The 15786-nt window shown below is 44.3% G+C and overlaps 1 protein-coding gene across 1 annotated transcript in view; it reads left to right on the top strand.

Moving 5' to 3' along the window:
• NUSAP1 (nucleolar and spindle associated protein 1) overlaps positions 1–15786 on the top strand; it is a 255458-nt gene that overhangs the window by 227249 nt on the left and 12423 nt on the right. The window contains exon 14 of the mRNA XM_069208796.1: positions 13471–13585. Within this exon, the coding sequence (XP_069064897.1) occupies positions 13471–13585 (115 nt within the window). The remainder of the gene's footprint in view (positions 1–13470; positions 13586–15786) is intronic.

The raw sequence follows: 15786 nt of genomic DNA, 5'->3' as shown, positions 1-15786 counted from the left end.
ATCTGGAAAAGGTTACTGGAATGTAGACCGATTAGTGAGGCTAGTCCAGTTAGATATAAGAACATTTTGCTTTTCTCTAGCCAGGCAAGCAGGAGGGCAGTGTAGGAAGTGATTATTGGGATTGCATTTGGATATGATGTTGAAGAGTTCAGAATGGGAGCTATCCTTGAAAGGTGCCCAGTTGCATAATTTATTTATTGAAGTACTATATTGAGGAGTGGGAATCGTGTAGATTGATGCAATATTTTTGATCTTGTTAACAATGTGAGCAAAGTCTTCATTCATGTCGGGATCTGAAATTACCAGGCGGGCCCTTTGCTTGGCCAAGCCTCCTTTGTTGGTCTATTTCTTGTGAGATAGATCTGGATCTTAACCGATTCAGATTTAGTTTGGAAAAAGTTTTTTTTATTTTATTTTTGTATAATTGTACCTAGAGTTGAGAAGGAGTAAAAGATTTGGCTTAGAGTGGTGTTAGTCCCACGAGCGTTCAATAAGTCAGTGGCATTGTTCTTTTGCATTGAGGCCTTTTGTGTACCACAAGTAAGTGCTCTTGTTCCAGAGTAGTTTCTCTTTAAGAGGTGCTACATTTTTCATAATAGCCGTAAGTCTATTATTGAGAAAATTGGTTGTTCAATTTGTGTCTTGGTGGTCACTTAAGTATAGGACTCTTGGTGGTCATGATTTAAATCTTTTTGGTTGACCAATAGTTAGATATTTAGAGAAGGACAGTTTGAATGGGATTTATTAATGGTCAGACCTTTCGGAAATTGGGTCTGAGGCACATATGAGATATTTCATTGAGATGGTCAGGTCTGATGTCCTTCTATGTAGATGGGCTTCATGCAGTGCTGAGTCAGGTCATTGTCCAAGAGGAAATTCGAAAGGGTTTGCATAAGTGAAGATTGATTCTAGATATACATGATGATGCCTGGAGATAACGGGTTCTGAGGACGTGGAGTCTATACACTGTTCCAAGAAGGTTTTGTGATTCTTGGGTAGGTGGTTGAGAAATTGAAGTCTAAAGTAAGACATTGGAAGTTAGGACAAGCTTCTATCCTGGCCCTTTTACAAGAAATAGGTTGTTTGTGGATCTCTTTCAGAGCACATGATTCCATAATCGGGGGTAATCAGAAGATCCAGGAATATCATTATCATTATCATTAAACCAGGTTTCTGCCAAGAGCATAAGGTCCAGGTTTTTGCTAGAGTCCACAGCCTCAGTCTTCTGTTGTACCACAGATCTTCAGTTGTGGAGTATGCAGCCGAGGTAAGTATTAAAGGAGGATATATAAGTGGTAGGCTCAAGAGAAAACTCACCCCTCTCACCTGGAACACAAGAGGCCCTTATGAACAAGGATATTCTAAGACAGTGGGTCCCAACCAGTGGGCGGGGGCCCGTGAAGCCTTCTCAGGTGGTCCATGGCTGCTTAGATAATGAGCTAATATTAACAGATTAATAGTGTATATAAATAAAGTGGCTTACTGTACAATTGAAAATTTAAAAACATACCGTAAATGTCAGGGAATTTGAATTTGGAGGCTAAAAATTAAATTAGTATCCACAGGTTGATTTGTGGGAGAAGTGCAGTTGCATCAAATAGAATGTAGTATGGACAATGTGTGGCTTCTGTTGAATTTTCTAAAAAAAAAAAGCTCTGACCTTCCAATGAAGCTTTTTTAAATTTGTTTGCAAATTAAATAAAATGTTATTTGTGTATGTGTTTGATGGAATGGTTGTTTCTGTGTTTTTTGTATATTGTTTTGCAGCTCAGGCATAGACAATTTTTAGGCCTGGGTCCTTGACTTTCAGTATGTACTCAGTGGCAGGCCCAGATTCCAATAATGATTCAGTGGGGATCCCCGGGTTCCAGTAATGATAAAGTGGGGGTCCACAGAAGTCAAAAGGTTTGGAACCACTGTTCTAGGGCTCACTTAGTGTGCCTGTTAACTTACACAGGATTTAGTTGGGAGTGGGGGAAGGGAAGAAGATGAGGTCTGTTTTTGCCAACAGACACTTGGTTTTCTACCAATAAGGGAGTCTGTTTCCTCAGGATTAATACTAAACTGTTCTGTGTGGTTTGAAAAGTGTGGTGTGGGTAGGGCGAAGGGAGTTTCATGCCTGATAATAAAGGACTCAGGTTTGGAGATTTAGGTTGAGAATAGGTTCAGCTTAGTGATAAGGTTAGGTTTAGTTAAGAGCCAAGTGCCTTGAAACGGAATAGGTTTCTTTTAGCAGGTGGTGACATAGTTAAGTACACACTAGGCCTAGTTTAAAAGTATTTTAATGTGTGCATTGGTGAGTGCTATGAGCCTTGTTGTAGCAGAATGGGCTTGCTTCCATGGCTGGTGACTCTGAAGGCGTTGATTGCAGAGTGAGAATGCCTTGAATCAAAATGTCTAGTAGTTTGGAGTCTTTATCCAGCTACTTGCACACGAAGTGGAGCCATGGCTGAATGCTTGAAACAATATATGGCAGCAGGGTCACCTCAACGCCAGGGAGAAAGATGACATCAGTCCACCGGGGCAGCTATTCCACTAAACAATGCATTGGAAAATTCCTGATAGAGGCCTGAAATTGATCTCCAACACGCTATTTAATCTTTAGGACTACAAAGGTGCTGCAAGGGCTATTGTTGCTAGACTGTTTCTGATCTTCGTGGATGTAGGGGCCCACAATTTGTAAGTGAAGCCATCTTTACCCCTAGTTAACTTCTTATTGGCTGTAGAGTAAAGAAGTTTCTGGAAATATGAAGCTTAGGGGGTGTGGTGAAAAAACAACTAACTAGACCATTTACTGACAGGGCACTTGCACCGGCTCCTGTTAAACTATCCCCGTTTTCCAGATATACAAACAGGGAACTATGCTGCAGAGAAATCATAAGGACATTTTGCTGAGGATCTGAACTGAAGTTGGGCAAAGGTTCCTACAACTTGGTATCTGTTTCCTGGGAGGGGGCTTTTTTCATGGCAAAATTTTCTGTCAGAAGGGTGACTATCAAGCTGTTTGTTGGGAGTAACCTTATCTTGTTTAACACCCCAGCAAGGTATTCTCATGAACCTCTTTTTCTTTTTGGCCAAAGTTATGTCCAATACTTATGTCAAGCAAACCATTTCACTCCCAACTTCTTTACGGTCTTTCCTTTCCAGGAGAAAGATCTTTCCAAATAGTAGACATAAAGCGAGCTCTAAAATAACGCTTAGACAGAACTACAGACACTAAAAAAAAAAACTGTTGTTTGTAAATTACAGACCAATCCGATCTGGAGTCACTACTTGTGAAGAAATGGGTATATTATATGGTGTTGGTGCAGCTTCACTGTGTAATACAATTTCTCTTCCAGGGGATCCTCATCAATAGTCATAAACATTGAATATTCCCGCCCTTGTGCGGGGACCCCGGAGCATGTATAAAATACACACATATAAAGTATGAAATATGCACGAAAAAAAAAATATATAGCATTTTTAGTAGACATATCTTTCATACTAAACTCATATATACTTGTGTAAAACAGCAATGCAGGCTATAAACATAAACAGGCTAAAATGCTTTATTTCTATGAAGTTTTTTTTTTTTTTTTCCATTATAAAATTACACTAGAGAATAAATATCTACCCAAGCCCCCAAAACCGGGCTTAGGGAAATAAGCAGTAGTAATCACTAGAGAAAAAAGAGAAAAAACTACATTGAAAAACAATGGAGCATTCTTAGCCAATAGGCTGCGTGCAGGTTAACACAGGAAAACCATAAAAACTTTGGCACCGTGCCTTTAAGACCCTGAGCACCTCCAGTATCCCACCATGCCTCAGGGGTGAAGGAAAGGTGACAGTTGGTTCACAGTTAGGTCAGTTCTTTTTTCCGGCTTCTTCTGAGAGGATCCTGGAGCATTGAGCTCTTAGTTTTTCTGAGTTTTTCTTGGAAAAATCCTTTAAAACAGCGTTTTATCCTGTTTCACTCGACAGATAACATCTTTGTTTGAGTTTGGCAGTTTTTTCCTGACAGAAAAATGCCTTCCCTTTTTGTAAAATGCCCTTCTTGTGGGAAGAAGGCCCAGTCAGACCCACATTCTCTTTGTATTGTGTGCCTGCCTCAGAGTCACTGCCCTGACACTTGCACGCACTGCAAGAATATGTCGAAGAGGACTCTGAAGGATAGAGAAAAGATCAGGCTTCATGGGCTTCATGAGAGGCAGAAAACATTGGCCTGTTGGTTGCCTGGGAAGTGAAGAGGACATTCTCAGGAGAGAATGGCTAGGTCGACGTCAGCAGGTAGGAAAGTACCTGTTTGTTCCCCGTCGACGTCGTCGCTGTCACCGTCTCACCGGCATAGATCGCCATCGACGGCGACCCGCCCGACGTCAAAGGATACGGCGTCGAGGGAACATGGCCATCGCAGGGGCCTATCTCCGTCGACGGCAGCCCGCCGATCAACGTCGAGCCATCACCGGCGTGCCCGTTCGCCGCCGAAGACAGTACGCCCCCCGACGTCAAGAGACACAACGTCGAAATCGCCATGACGGCATGAGCGACATCCGCCGTCGGCCACCCACCGCTCCACGTCGAGGCACATGACGGCGAGTAGGTCAAGGTCCAGAGATCGCCGCTCGACGTCAAGACACTCTATGTCGAAGCATTCAACGTCGAGGCATTCAACGTCGAGACTGGAACAACCGGTGTGCCCTTCGACGTCGGCACAGCAGTCGACGTCGACACAGGTTTTACCTGTCTCGCAGGGAGTAGAGCATTGTCCTCAAGCAGATAAGGCCACACCATCTCCAGTGGGCTCCATACGGAGCGATTCATCTCGTTCGAGAGCGGCATCATCGGGGCATGTTTCACCCATCAACTTATCACCAAGATGGTTGGAGAGCCTTAATAGACCAGCGGCCTCCCCGGATTCACAGTACTCTCGAATGTACTCTCCTACTGCCTCTCCCGAGAACACCATCACCGACAGCGCGGGCAGGACGGGCTCGTTCTGCTCCTCGCCAACCGACCGCGAGGCCTGGGCGCTCTGTTACAGCGTCTCGCAGCAGGTCTCGTTCCCAACGGCGATCCAGGTCACGATCACGACACAGAAGATCACCCTCTTGGTCGTCGTCAGGATCATCTGTCGGACGTTACTCCCCCACCCTAACAGATTCTCCACCTGCTAGGGTCTCACTGGTGGATGACATTACCACTTTTAACGAGGTGCTGTTAAGGGGAGCGCAGAAATTAAATATAGAGGTTCCAGAGCCATCTACCTCCTCGTCCGTCATCTTTGAGACTCTGCAGCATAGATCAGTGTCGAAAAAGCTACTGCCGCTAGTGCCTGGTTTGTTGCAGCCAACCATGGACACTTTTCTGGCCCTAGCCACACTCAAATCTGCCCCGGCTAGGATTCTGAAAAAATATAAGGCTCCCGAACCGGACCCTTTATTCCTAAGAAAGGATCCGCCACCGGACTCTGTAATATTGGCCGCAGCCCGAAAAACCCACTCAGTGGCATCATCCTCCACAGTCCCCCAGGATAAAGAGAGCAGGCATCTAGACTCTCTGGGGAGAAAGATGTGCGGTACGGCGGTATCTGTAATGAAAGTCTCCAGCGCTTCTGCACTCCTGGGCAGGTATGACCGTTCTCTGTGGGACTCCCTCAACAGATTCACAGAAAAATTGCCCAGAGAAGACAGACAGGATTTTCAAGAGATCCTGCAAGAGGGATGCCTGGTATCCAACCAGGTCATCAGCGCGGCGGCAGATGGGGCGGACTTAGCTGCACATGGAATCTGTGCAAGAAGGTCTTCCTGGCTGAGACTGACTGGTTTAAAGCAGGAAGCACAACAGCGCATCCTAAATCTCCCAATCAGCGGGAACTCGCTGTTCGGTACCCATGCAGATGAAGAAATGGCCCGCATGAAGACCGAGGTGGACACCATGAGGGCAGTAGACCTGGAAAGGAAGAAAGATTTCAGGCGGAGGTATAGGCCTTATGACAGGCGCCCTTTCCAGCAGAGGGTTCAAACCCCTCACTGGTCCCAAAGGCCACAACAACGGCAGGGACGCCCTCTTTTTCAGGCTCGTAAGACCACAAGGGAGCGAGGGTCAAGTAGACCTCAGCAGTCCACACCGATTTGCGCCGGCCAAACAATGAGATCTTGCTTCCCTCGACACTGTACACCACTCCGGTGGGGGGAAGTATCACAAGTTATCTTCACGAGTGGCACTCTATCACAAAAGACAAATGGGTGCTCAACATTGTCGAAAATGGCTACTCTCTTCTTTTCAGACAGCCTCCACCACACTTGCCACCAGCCAAATGCAATCCATCTCATCTCAGCCTGCTGTGCAAAGAGGCTCTCACCCTCTTACAAAAGAAAGCAATAGAAAAGGTTCCACCTGCGCACAGAGGAAAGGGGGTTTACTCCTGTTATTTTCTGGTGGCGAAAAAGGGCCGAGAGGGCGTTTTCAGACCAATTCTGGACTTACAGCTGTTGAACAAGTACATAAGAAAACAGAAGTTCAGGATGCTAGCTCTTCACCAGATTTTCCCTCAACTACATCAGGGAGACTGGATGTGCTCCATCGACCTGCAGGATGCATATTTTCACATCCCAATAGCTCCCAAGCATCGGAAATTCTTGCGCTTCCAAATAGCTTCGCAGCACTATCAGTTAAGAGTTCTACCATTCGGCCTGAAATCTGCCCCGCGTCTTCTCGAAATGTGTGGCAGTGGTAGCGGCACATCTTCGAAAACAAAAGATCTTCATCTACCCATACCTAGACGACTGGTTACTGAAGGCTTCCTCTCCGGATCAGGCGAGAAGCCATCGGGACATTGTGCTCAGGGTTTTCGAGTCTCTAGGTCTTCAAGTCAACTACCAAAAGTCAACCTTGATTCCAACACAGAACCTTCACTACCTGGGAGCTATACTAAACACAGAGCTCCAAAGAGTGTATCCTTCGGAGGAACGACTATTATCAATAGACAGGAAGTGTCAAGACCTGTTAAAAGCCGACGCACCTACGGCCCATCAGGTGACATCGCTGCTGGGCTCCATGGCATCATGCATTTTCATTGTCCCAAATGCCAGGCTGCACATGAGGCCCCTCCAAGAGGCATTGGAGAGCAACTGGAGCCAAAGGACAGGTCGCTGGGAGGACAGAGTGCGGCTACCGACAGCGGCACTTCAGTCATTGCAATGGTGGATGCACAGACCTCACCTGTCAGTAGGTGCTCCGTTTCACCAGGTAGTTCCATCCGACACTCTGGTAACAGATGCGTCTCTTCAGGGATGGGGGGCTCATCTGGGTCCCCTTCATGCTCAGGGTCTGTGGTCCGACAAGGAAAAGAAGTACCACATCAATCTGCTGGAACTCAGAGCGGTCCATCTGGCTCTCAAGTCTTTCACTCCATTGATTCCGGGGAAATCTCTCCTAATACAAGCGGACAATACAACCACAATGTATTATTTGAACAGACAGGGGGGAACGAGATCCCTACCCCTATCTCGAGAGTCCCAAACGATATGGCATTGGCTCCTTGCCAGAGGAATGTCACTTACAGCGGTTCACCTGCCAGGTCAACAAAACGTGGAAGCAGATTTCCTGAGCAGACACCTAGAGGATGCACACGATTGGTTCCTACACGGCGAAGTCGTCGAAGACATCTTCGCTCAATGGGGTCGACCTCAATTGGATCTCTTCGCAGACGAAGTAAACAAGAAATGCCCAGACTTCGCATCCAGGTTCTACCGTCCGGGATCTCGAGGGAATGCCCTGTTGATCGACTGGTCAGGGATATTTCTCTACGCCTTTCCACCGATTCCCCTCATACCAGCAGTGATCAACAAACTTTACAAATCCAGAACCAGAATGATTCTCATAGCGCCACAATGGCCCCGTCAATTCTGGTACACAGATCTCCTCAACCTATCGGAAAAACCTCACAGGAGGCTGCTGTGCAGACTGGATCTTCTGAGCAGGATGGAGGGCAGGATTCTACATCCCAACCTACCCTCTCTGAGCTTGACAGCATGGCTCCTGAATTCCTGCAGTATGGACACCTAGGGCTCTCGCAGGAGTGCATGAACATCTTGAAAGAGTCCAAACGACCTTCCACGCGGCGTTCTTACGCTTTTAAGTGGAAGAGGTTCTACATATGGTGCTGTCAACAAGATCAGAATCCCATACAGGCTCAGGAGGATGTCATACTGTCTTATTTACTTCATCTGGCAAAGTCCGGTATGCAGGTATCATCTATTAAGGTACATTTGTCTGCCATTACAGCCTATCGTAAGTCACCTTCTCAGGAATCCTTCTTTACGAAACCAGTAGTCAAGAATTTCTTAGAAGGTTTGAAAAAAGTTTTTCCGCCCATTCGGAGACCCTCTCCTCCATGGGAACTGAACATAGTATTGTCAAAACTTATGGGCCCTCCTTTCGAGCCTATACACAAGGCCTCCTTACAACACCTTACGTGGAAGACGGCATTTTTGGTGGCCATTACTTCAGCGAGGAGGGTCAGTGAAATTCAGGCTTTGTCTTCCAAAGAACCGTACACCGTTTTTCACGACAATAGAGTGGTTCTGCGAACTCACCCATCTTTCCTTCCGAAGGGGGTGTCAGAATTCCACATCAATCAGACTATATCTTTACCGACTTTCTTTCCCAATCCGGAGACTCCGGCGGAGAAAGCATTGCACTCCTTAGACTTGAAAAGAGTGCTGAAATTTTATTTGGATGAAACAAAATCGATTAGACATTCCAACCACTTGTTTGTAAATTATGGTCATTTGAGGACAGGAGAGGCAGCATCTAAACGAACGATATCAAGATGGATAGTTTCTTGTATTGTTAATACTTACCAGCTGGCTAATAAACCATTACTAGCTAGGCCTAAAGCGCATTCCACAAGGGGAAAAGCGGCTACTGCTGCCCTCCTTAATGTTCCAATATCTGAGATTTGTAAGGCTGCTACATGGAAGTCTGTACATACATTTACTAGACATTACTGTTTAGACTCAGATGCAAGAGCAGATGCCCAAGTGGGGCAGGCCTCTCTGAGAAATTTATTTGCATAATACGTATCTATTGCTGCACTTCTATTAGACAGTCCGCAGAGTTTAGGGATGGGCTTGCTAATCTATTCAATGTTTATGACTATTGATGAGGATCCCCTGGAAGAGAAGGATAAGTTACTTACCTGTAAATCCTAGTTCTCTTCCAGGGGTATCCTCATCAAAGTCATAAACAACCCACCCTCCTCCCCGGACGCACGTCTCCTAGAAGTGCAGGACAGACTGTCTTTCGAATCAGTTACACAGATTGTCACCGTAAAAAAGTACTGACCTAACTGTGAACCAACTGTCACCTTTCCTTCACCCCTGAGGCATAGTGGGATACTGGAGGTGCTCAGGGTCTTAAAGGCACAGTGCCAAAGTTTTTATGGTTCTCCTGTGTTAACCTACATGCAGCCTATTGGCTAAGAATACTCCATTGTTTTTCAATGTAGTTTTTTCTCTTTTTTCTCTAGTGATTACTACTGCTTATTTCCCTAAGCCCGGTTTTGGGGGCTTGGGTAGATATTTATTCTCTAGTGTAATTTTATAATGGAAAAAAAAAAAAAAACTTCATAGAAATAAAGCATTTTAGCCTGTTTATGATTATAGTCTGCATTGCTGTTTTACACAAGTATATATGAGTTTAGTATGAAAGATATGTCTACTAAAAATGCTATATATATTTTATTTTCGTGCATATTTCATACTTTATATGTGTGTATTTTATACATGCTCCGGGGTCCCCGCACAAGGGCGGGAATATTCAATGTTTATGACTTTGATGAGGATACCCCTGGAAGAGAACTAGGATTTACAGGTAAGTAACTTATCCTACTAACCCCTTAGGACATTTGAGTTGTATCTGTCAAACCCCCAGCTCAATCCTGGGAAGCTATAGCACTAAGAAGCAAGGCTTACACAGAGGAACCAGTACTAAGGATTTAAACAGCACCAAAACAATTGAAGAAACCAACACAACATTCAAATCCAACACCAATTTATAAAAATAGGTTGTATTTTTATAAGAATTTTGACACCAGAATGAAAAAAAATCTACAGGAGGCTTCCGGAAATGTAGATTTTCAAAGCAATAATAAATCAGTGCAATTTCACTCAAACGTGAACAAGCCTTGGCAAAGTCAGGGAATTGGACACTTAGAAACTTTTGCAAAAAGAACTTAGGTAAGTGTCAGTGCAGTTGGTAAGAAGTCCCTGAGGTGACCAACTCCAGTAGGGAGCTATTTCGGGATACCAGCAAGGTCCCGATAAACAGTTATTTTCTCAGGAAGAGCAGTCCTTCAACCCTTTTAGGCACATTATCCGCATCATATTGGATTCGTATGAAGTGATCCTGATGCAAGGGATGAAGGATGCTGAAGATGCTCGAAGGATGCTGTTGATGCACACGGTCGACAGGGGTCTTCCTGCAGGGATTCTTTGGCCCACAAAGACAGAGAAGGGGCAGACATTTCACAAAGTCCTCTCCAGTCTGGCTGACGTCCAGCTGCCATTGGACTGTCAGTCGCTCGTTGTCACTGTCATGGGCCAATCCTTCCTCAGTCGATAACTCACTTTTGTAGGGTCCCACCAACTCTCCGACAGCACTCCTGGGTTCAGCAAACTCTGCAACTCTGTGTGCTAGGTCTTGGTCCTCGGTGCTACATTGTGGCCGTGGATGTGGCTCGAAGACTTTCGGCTAACAGCTTTTGCCCCTGCAGACTTCTTCACTTTTGTTTCCCTGTCTTGTGACCTGGAGGCAAGTCAGCTGGTCCCAGGAGTTTTCCTGGCTTGACTGGGCTCTAGAGACTACTTCTATTTGAGCACAACACAGCAGGCACAGTCCCTGAGCTACCAGGTCCCCTCCCACCTAGTGACCACTTCCTGTGGAGAGTTACATCTGGCTATCCCAGGATGCACCATTCTGCCCACTCTCAAGATGAAGAGACCCCTTTTATGGTGCACAGACCTCCCTACCCACCCCCGGGGTGTTGCTACCTCAAGGCTATATGCCCCAGGGATACCGGTTTGGCCGCTGGTTTCCTCTTTCTGCTCCACGTGCCAGTCTACCTACCACAATGGGGGAAGCCCTCCCACCTGTTGTCCCACACCTGTGCTTCATAGGCAGCTTCACTTTTGGAACCTGACCTTTGGGCTACCACCTAAGTGAATTCTTGCAGGAAGGTAATGACACCTTCCTGGCCAGTAGTCTATAATTGCTCTCCTTCATGAGATTTGTTAGCTCGTCTCTCCAGGAGGGCAGAAGGTTCTCTCTTAGAGCAGGCTCCATGTGTGCCCTGCAAGGCAGAGGAGTCTTAAAGGCAACAAAGTGGAAGCTTTGCTAAAACTGCACACCGCAACAAGCTATATTAATTTCAACTTGAGATACAAGTCAGGACTCATGTAATGAGTTCTTTGAGACCTTAGAGTGCCCACTTTGGTTGCACCGTTCTGGAAATAGCCAAGATGAGGGGTTTAGTGTGTAACTCTGTATTCGCCAATTGGGCAACCAGGCCTTTCCACAATAAAACAGTCATTCCACATGCTGTACTGTCAGGATAGGTAATGAAAATGTATTGTCTGTGTCATATGTTGCACCTTGACTTGAGGGCTTAGCAGGTCTGCCAGAGGGGTGACTTAAACACATGTCCAGGGGAAGTGGTAGCTTCACCATTTCTCCATTGCTTTCAATGGTAAAGTCAGGCTAGCAGTGCACAACTGCTCTACCTTTCTGCAGTGGCAGACTGGGAGACTTGCTTTACTTTGGGAACCTTCAGGGTGTTAAATCAGTGCTGCAAGCCCTGGGGTACTCTTCCAACTTACTTGCCTTGGATACCACAATACCATTTACTACGGGCTTACAGGTAAGTTAGTTATTTCCAATTGGGTATAGCCAATTCAACATCTACCTTTATGGCCAGGGCGCTGGCACTGAGGTCTGGTTAGCAGGACTCATTGCACTTTGAGTTGAAAATCTTGGGGGTGATCATACATAAAGAGGCATTTCCTTACACTATGTAAAAAAAAATCTATAGCTAGATGGATAGTGTCCTACGTAATCCAAAGAACCATGGCCTCGGCTCACTTTAAAAGGATTATATGCAGCCACATCTTCAAACCAGGTCAGTAGAAAGCTTTCCTTACTGTGAAATAACTTGCATATATAAACAGACCTTTGTGGAAGTCTATTCTACCATTCTTAATTACTAGTTATCTGTATTCTAAAATACCCTTCCTGGTTAAAACTAAAGCATGTTCTTCAGGGGTTACAATCCCTAACTTAGCATTTTAAAGGCTTAATTGTGTAAATTTAAGAAAATGAGTAAAATGTGCCATTAGTAAACAAATGTATTTAATCAAATCATCTGAAATCTGTGCAGAAGTGGAACCCTTGATTATATACTAATTCAATGAAGACTCCCATGGTGAAGTACTAGTACTGCAAATATGTAACTTTTCCATACTAACTTGAGTAACCTGGGTTCTGGTTAGTCCTTGTAGTACATTTGTCCTGACATGTAGAATGCATGTACTGGAGGCCTTAGATCATTAGAAAATGTTGTCCCTCACGGCACAAGTTAACCTTAGAAACCCTGATGCAGTTTCTTCTCTCCAATATGAGACTCTTGTCAGAGAAGACTTTAAATATAAGTTGGCTGTCTAGAGGAATGAGGACTTTGTGACTGGTTGTGCAATAAGTAACACAAGCCAGAACATTGTGATGTTCTTGAAGAAGCCCCTTCACAGCCTTAGTGTTTTTTATCAATAATAAAAAAAATAGTGACCTATCAGAGGGCCCCCATTAAGTACCGAGTAGCAGATTTCGATACATTTGAACAGGATAGGGTTTCATCAGGGTTCTCTACAAGTCTAACATGTCCTCCAGTCACCTTATCACTGGCTCATCAGTGGCTCTTCCCATTAAAAGTCTACCCGGTGTGTCCTTGCACAAATGGTTCTATGCAGTTCAAAAAAATGAAACCCTCGTGACACACAAAACACTTTCTTAAATGAATTCACAAATCCAGTGTACACATGCATCAGAAAATATTATCAATCAGAACTCAAGGCAGCATATTTGAAACTAAAACTGAAATGCCTACTTATGTGCTGTTGCCTTCTGCTCAGGGTATTAAGCGCTGGACAGCATGTAGACAATATTTCTGTTAGCTCTCACTCCTTAATTTCATGTAACACAGACAAATTAACATGTCCAGTATTTGACTACTTCATGCCCTTGTCACTGAACCTGGACTGAAAGCAAGCACACAGTGCTGGTTAATACAAGCATTCTGACTAACTGTGCCAGTCACAACATTCCACAAAGGGTGCTAAGAAAAGTTAAATCACTTTGAGAGAAGACCAAAAACTCCTTGGATTATAGTGTGGAATAAAGATGAATTTTTGACTAATAACAAATATTTCTTTGCAGGGAAATTGAAACCATGGGGTGACTGCAATGACAACTCAAGATCTGCGACTAAATCCATGAACCGTGACCTCAGCTCACTTAAAAAGGATTATAAGCAGCCACGCCTTCAAACCAGGTCAGTACAAAGTTTTCTTTACTGTGAAATAACTCTAATATAAACCGACCCTTGTTGAAGTCTATTCTACCATTGTTGTTATTATTATAGAAATCCCAAATAGGGTTTCCCGGCACTTAGACTGTAGGTAGGGCAGGCAGCACAAACATAATTCGAACATCCAGGTCTTCCGGTTCTTGCATCTTTCAGGAGAAGAGCAGCTTCTCAAAGACTCGGGTAAGGTGTTTTACAGTTTAGGGCCGAGGAATGAAAAAGAACGGCCACCCATGCAAAGCAATTTAATTCTGGGTACTGTACACAGGGCTCAATTGCTTTACCGCAGCGAGCAAGTGGGTACCACAAGATCTTGTAGGTACTGCTGACCTATTCCTGACCTAGCCTTCTGCATATAACATATTGTTTTAAACTGTATTTGTTTGTTCCACAACACAGAATTGTTTTTAGAAGTCTGTATAGAAGCCTGGCGGCAGAGTTCTGGACTACTTGTAGGTGTCTAGTAGAAACTTTGTCTGCCCTAAATAAAGGATGCTTCCGCAGTCCAATCTTAATAAAATCAGGGCCAAAATGACCATCCTTTGGGCTAAAAAATGGATCATCCAAATAGATTTTTTCGGCCATTTCAGGACCGCAAAAACAGGTGGAAGCTATTTTAGCCACCTGAGGTTTAATCGACAGATTCTTAACCAGCCAAAAGCCTAGGTTTTTTACTTTGGGAACCGGTTCAAGAGAAGCACCTAGGGTCTCAGCCCAGTGCTGTGGACCCCATAGCAGGGTATAACTGCCTAAGACCATTACCACAGTCTTATCGTTATCATTAAATTTAATAAGTTGATGTTCATCCAGGTAGAAACCAGACCCAAGCAGGAGTACAGAGCCTGAGAGTTGTGGCTCTAAGCAGATGACAAAGAGACGCTGACCCTTAGCAAATAAACAATTCAAATATTACAAAGGCCATAACTGAGATAGGTGTTGATCACACACTAGATTTGCAGCTTAAGCAGTTGCAATAACGGATTTAAGCTCCAGTCCTTGTAAATCTGCGGTGTTTGGGCTAAGCCTGAACAAGTGTTTTTTATTTGTAAACTAGGCTTTGCTCATATCAGCCAGTCCACCTTTCTTGTTTCTGTTTCTTTTTTTTTTTAAATAACCAAGGCGAGCCACTAAGGTCTTCATTACTACTGTTAATTATGATGTGCCTGTTAACATGATTTTCTGCATCCTAGGATGCTCACTGATAGTCATAAAAGAAGAATATTCACATCTGTTTGCTGGAAACTCCTCTCCCCCCCCCCCCCCCCCCCCCCCCCCCCGCCCCAAAAAAAAAAACCTCACCCTTCCCCCAAAACACCTTCTCTCTAAATACTCAAAGGCAAACCCTTAATGGAGGTAAGCAACTCAAGGTTCATAGACTTCGTGATACCTTCATTATTGCCAAGACTAGCATGTTTTTACTGAATATTTCGGATCCTAAAATTACATTGTTCAATTGCACAGAACCACATTGCAACACCTGATTGAAGACAATGTTGCGCTCTATCCTGAAAAAACCTCTTACCTATATACAGTGAGATAAAAATAAAGGAAAATGTGCCTTTCGGGTGAAGAGTGCAGAAGCTGCAAAGACAACAACTCTGTTGCTTTGAAGATCCACCAGCTTTCCTTCCCGGAGTGCACTGCTCTCGCAGTTTCCCTCAGTTCTTTTCGAATGGCAATACGAGATTTGCAGTAAATAAGAAAGATAATAGTTGTGACAATCTTGAGAAGCGCAAATTAGGATCAACATTTCCTTCTGCACGGGAGACTCCTCACAGATAGTCAGAACTAGAATAGAGTAGCAAGCATATGCCTAACCTGCAGAAGTCTATACAAAGCTATAAGCAAAAAACATGTACAGAGTTATTTTAACAAGAGGAATGGAAAGTCAGACTCTTACTAGTAAAGAAGATTCTTTAATTTTGCCTGACCTAATAAAGTGTCCGTTCTTAAATCCTCGTCCAAACAATAATGCTTGGAAAAAGTATGAACATATTTCCATGTAGCTGCTCTACTTATTTCTGTTCTTATAACGTTTTTTATCCAGGCAACAGCTGCTGCGTTACTAACCCTAGAATGATCTCTAGGTTTACTACCAAACGTCTTTCTCACTAATTAATAACACAGTAATACTGGAAACTATCCATCTAGCTTTAATTCGTTTAGAG

The sequence above is a fragment of the Pleurodeles waltl genome, chromosome 9 (assembly GCF_031143425.1).
Source record: "Pleurodeles waltl isolate 20211129_DDA chromosome 9, aPleWal1.hap1.20221129, whole genome shotgun sequence".
Taxonomy (NCBI): domain Eukaryota; kingdom Metazoa; phylum Chordata; class Amphibia; order Caudata; family Salamandridae; genus Pleurodeles; species Pleurodeles waltl.
The sequence above is the reverse complement of the archived record's forward strand: the minus strand, read 5'-3'. Positions and strand labels throughout refer to the sequence as shown.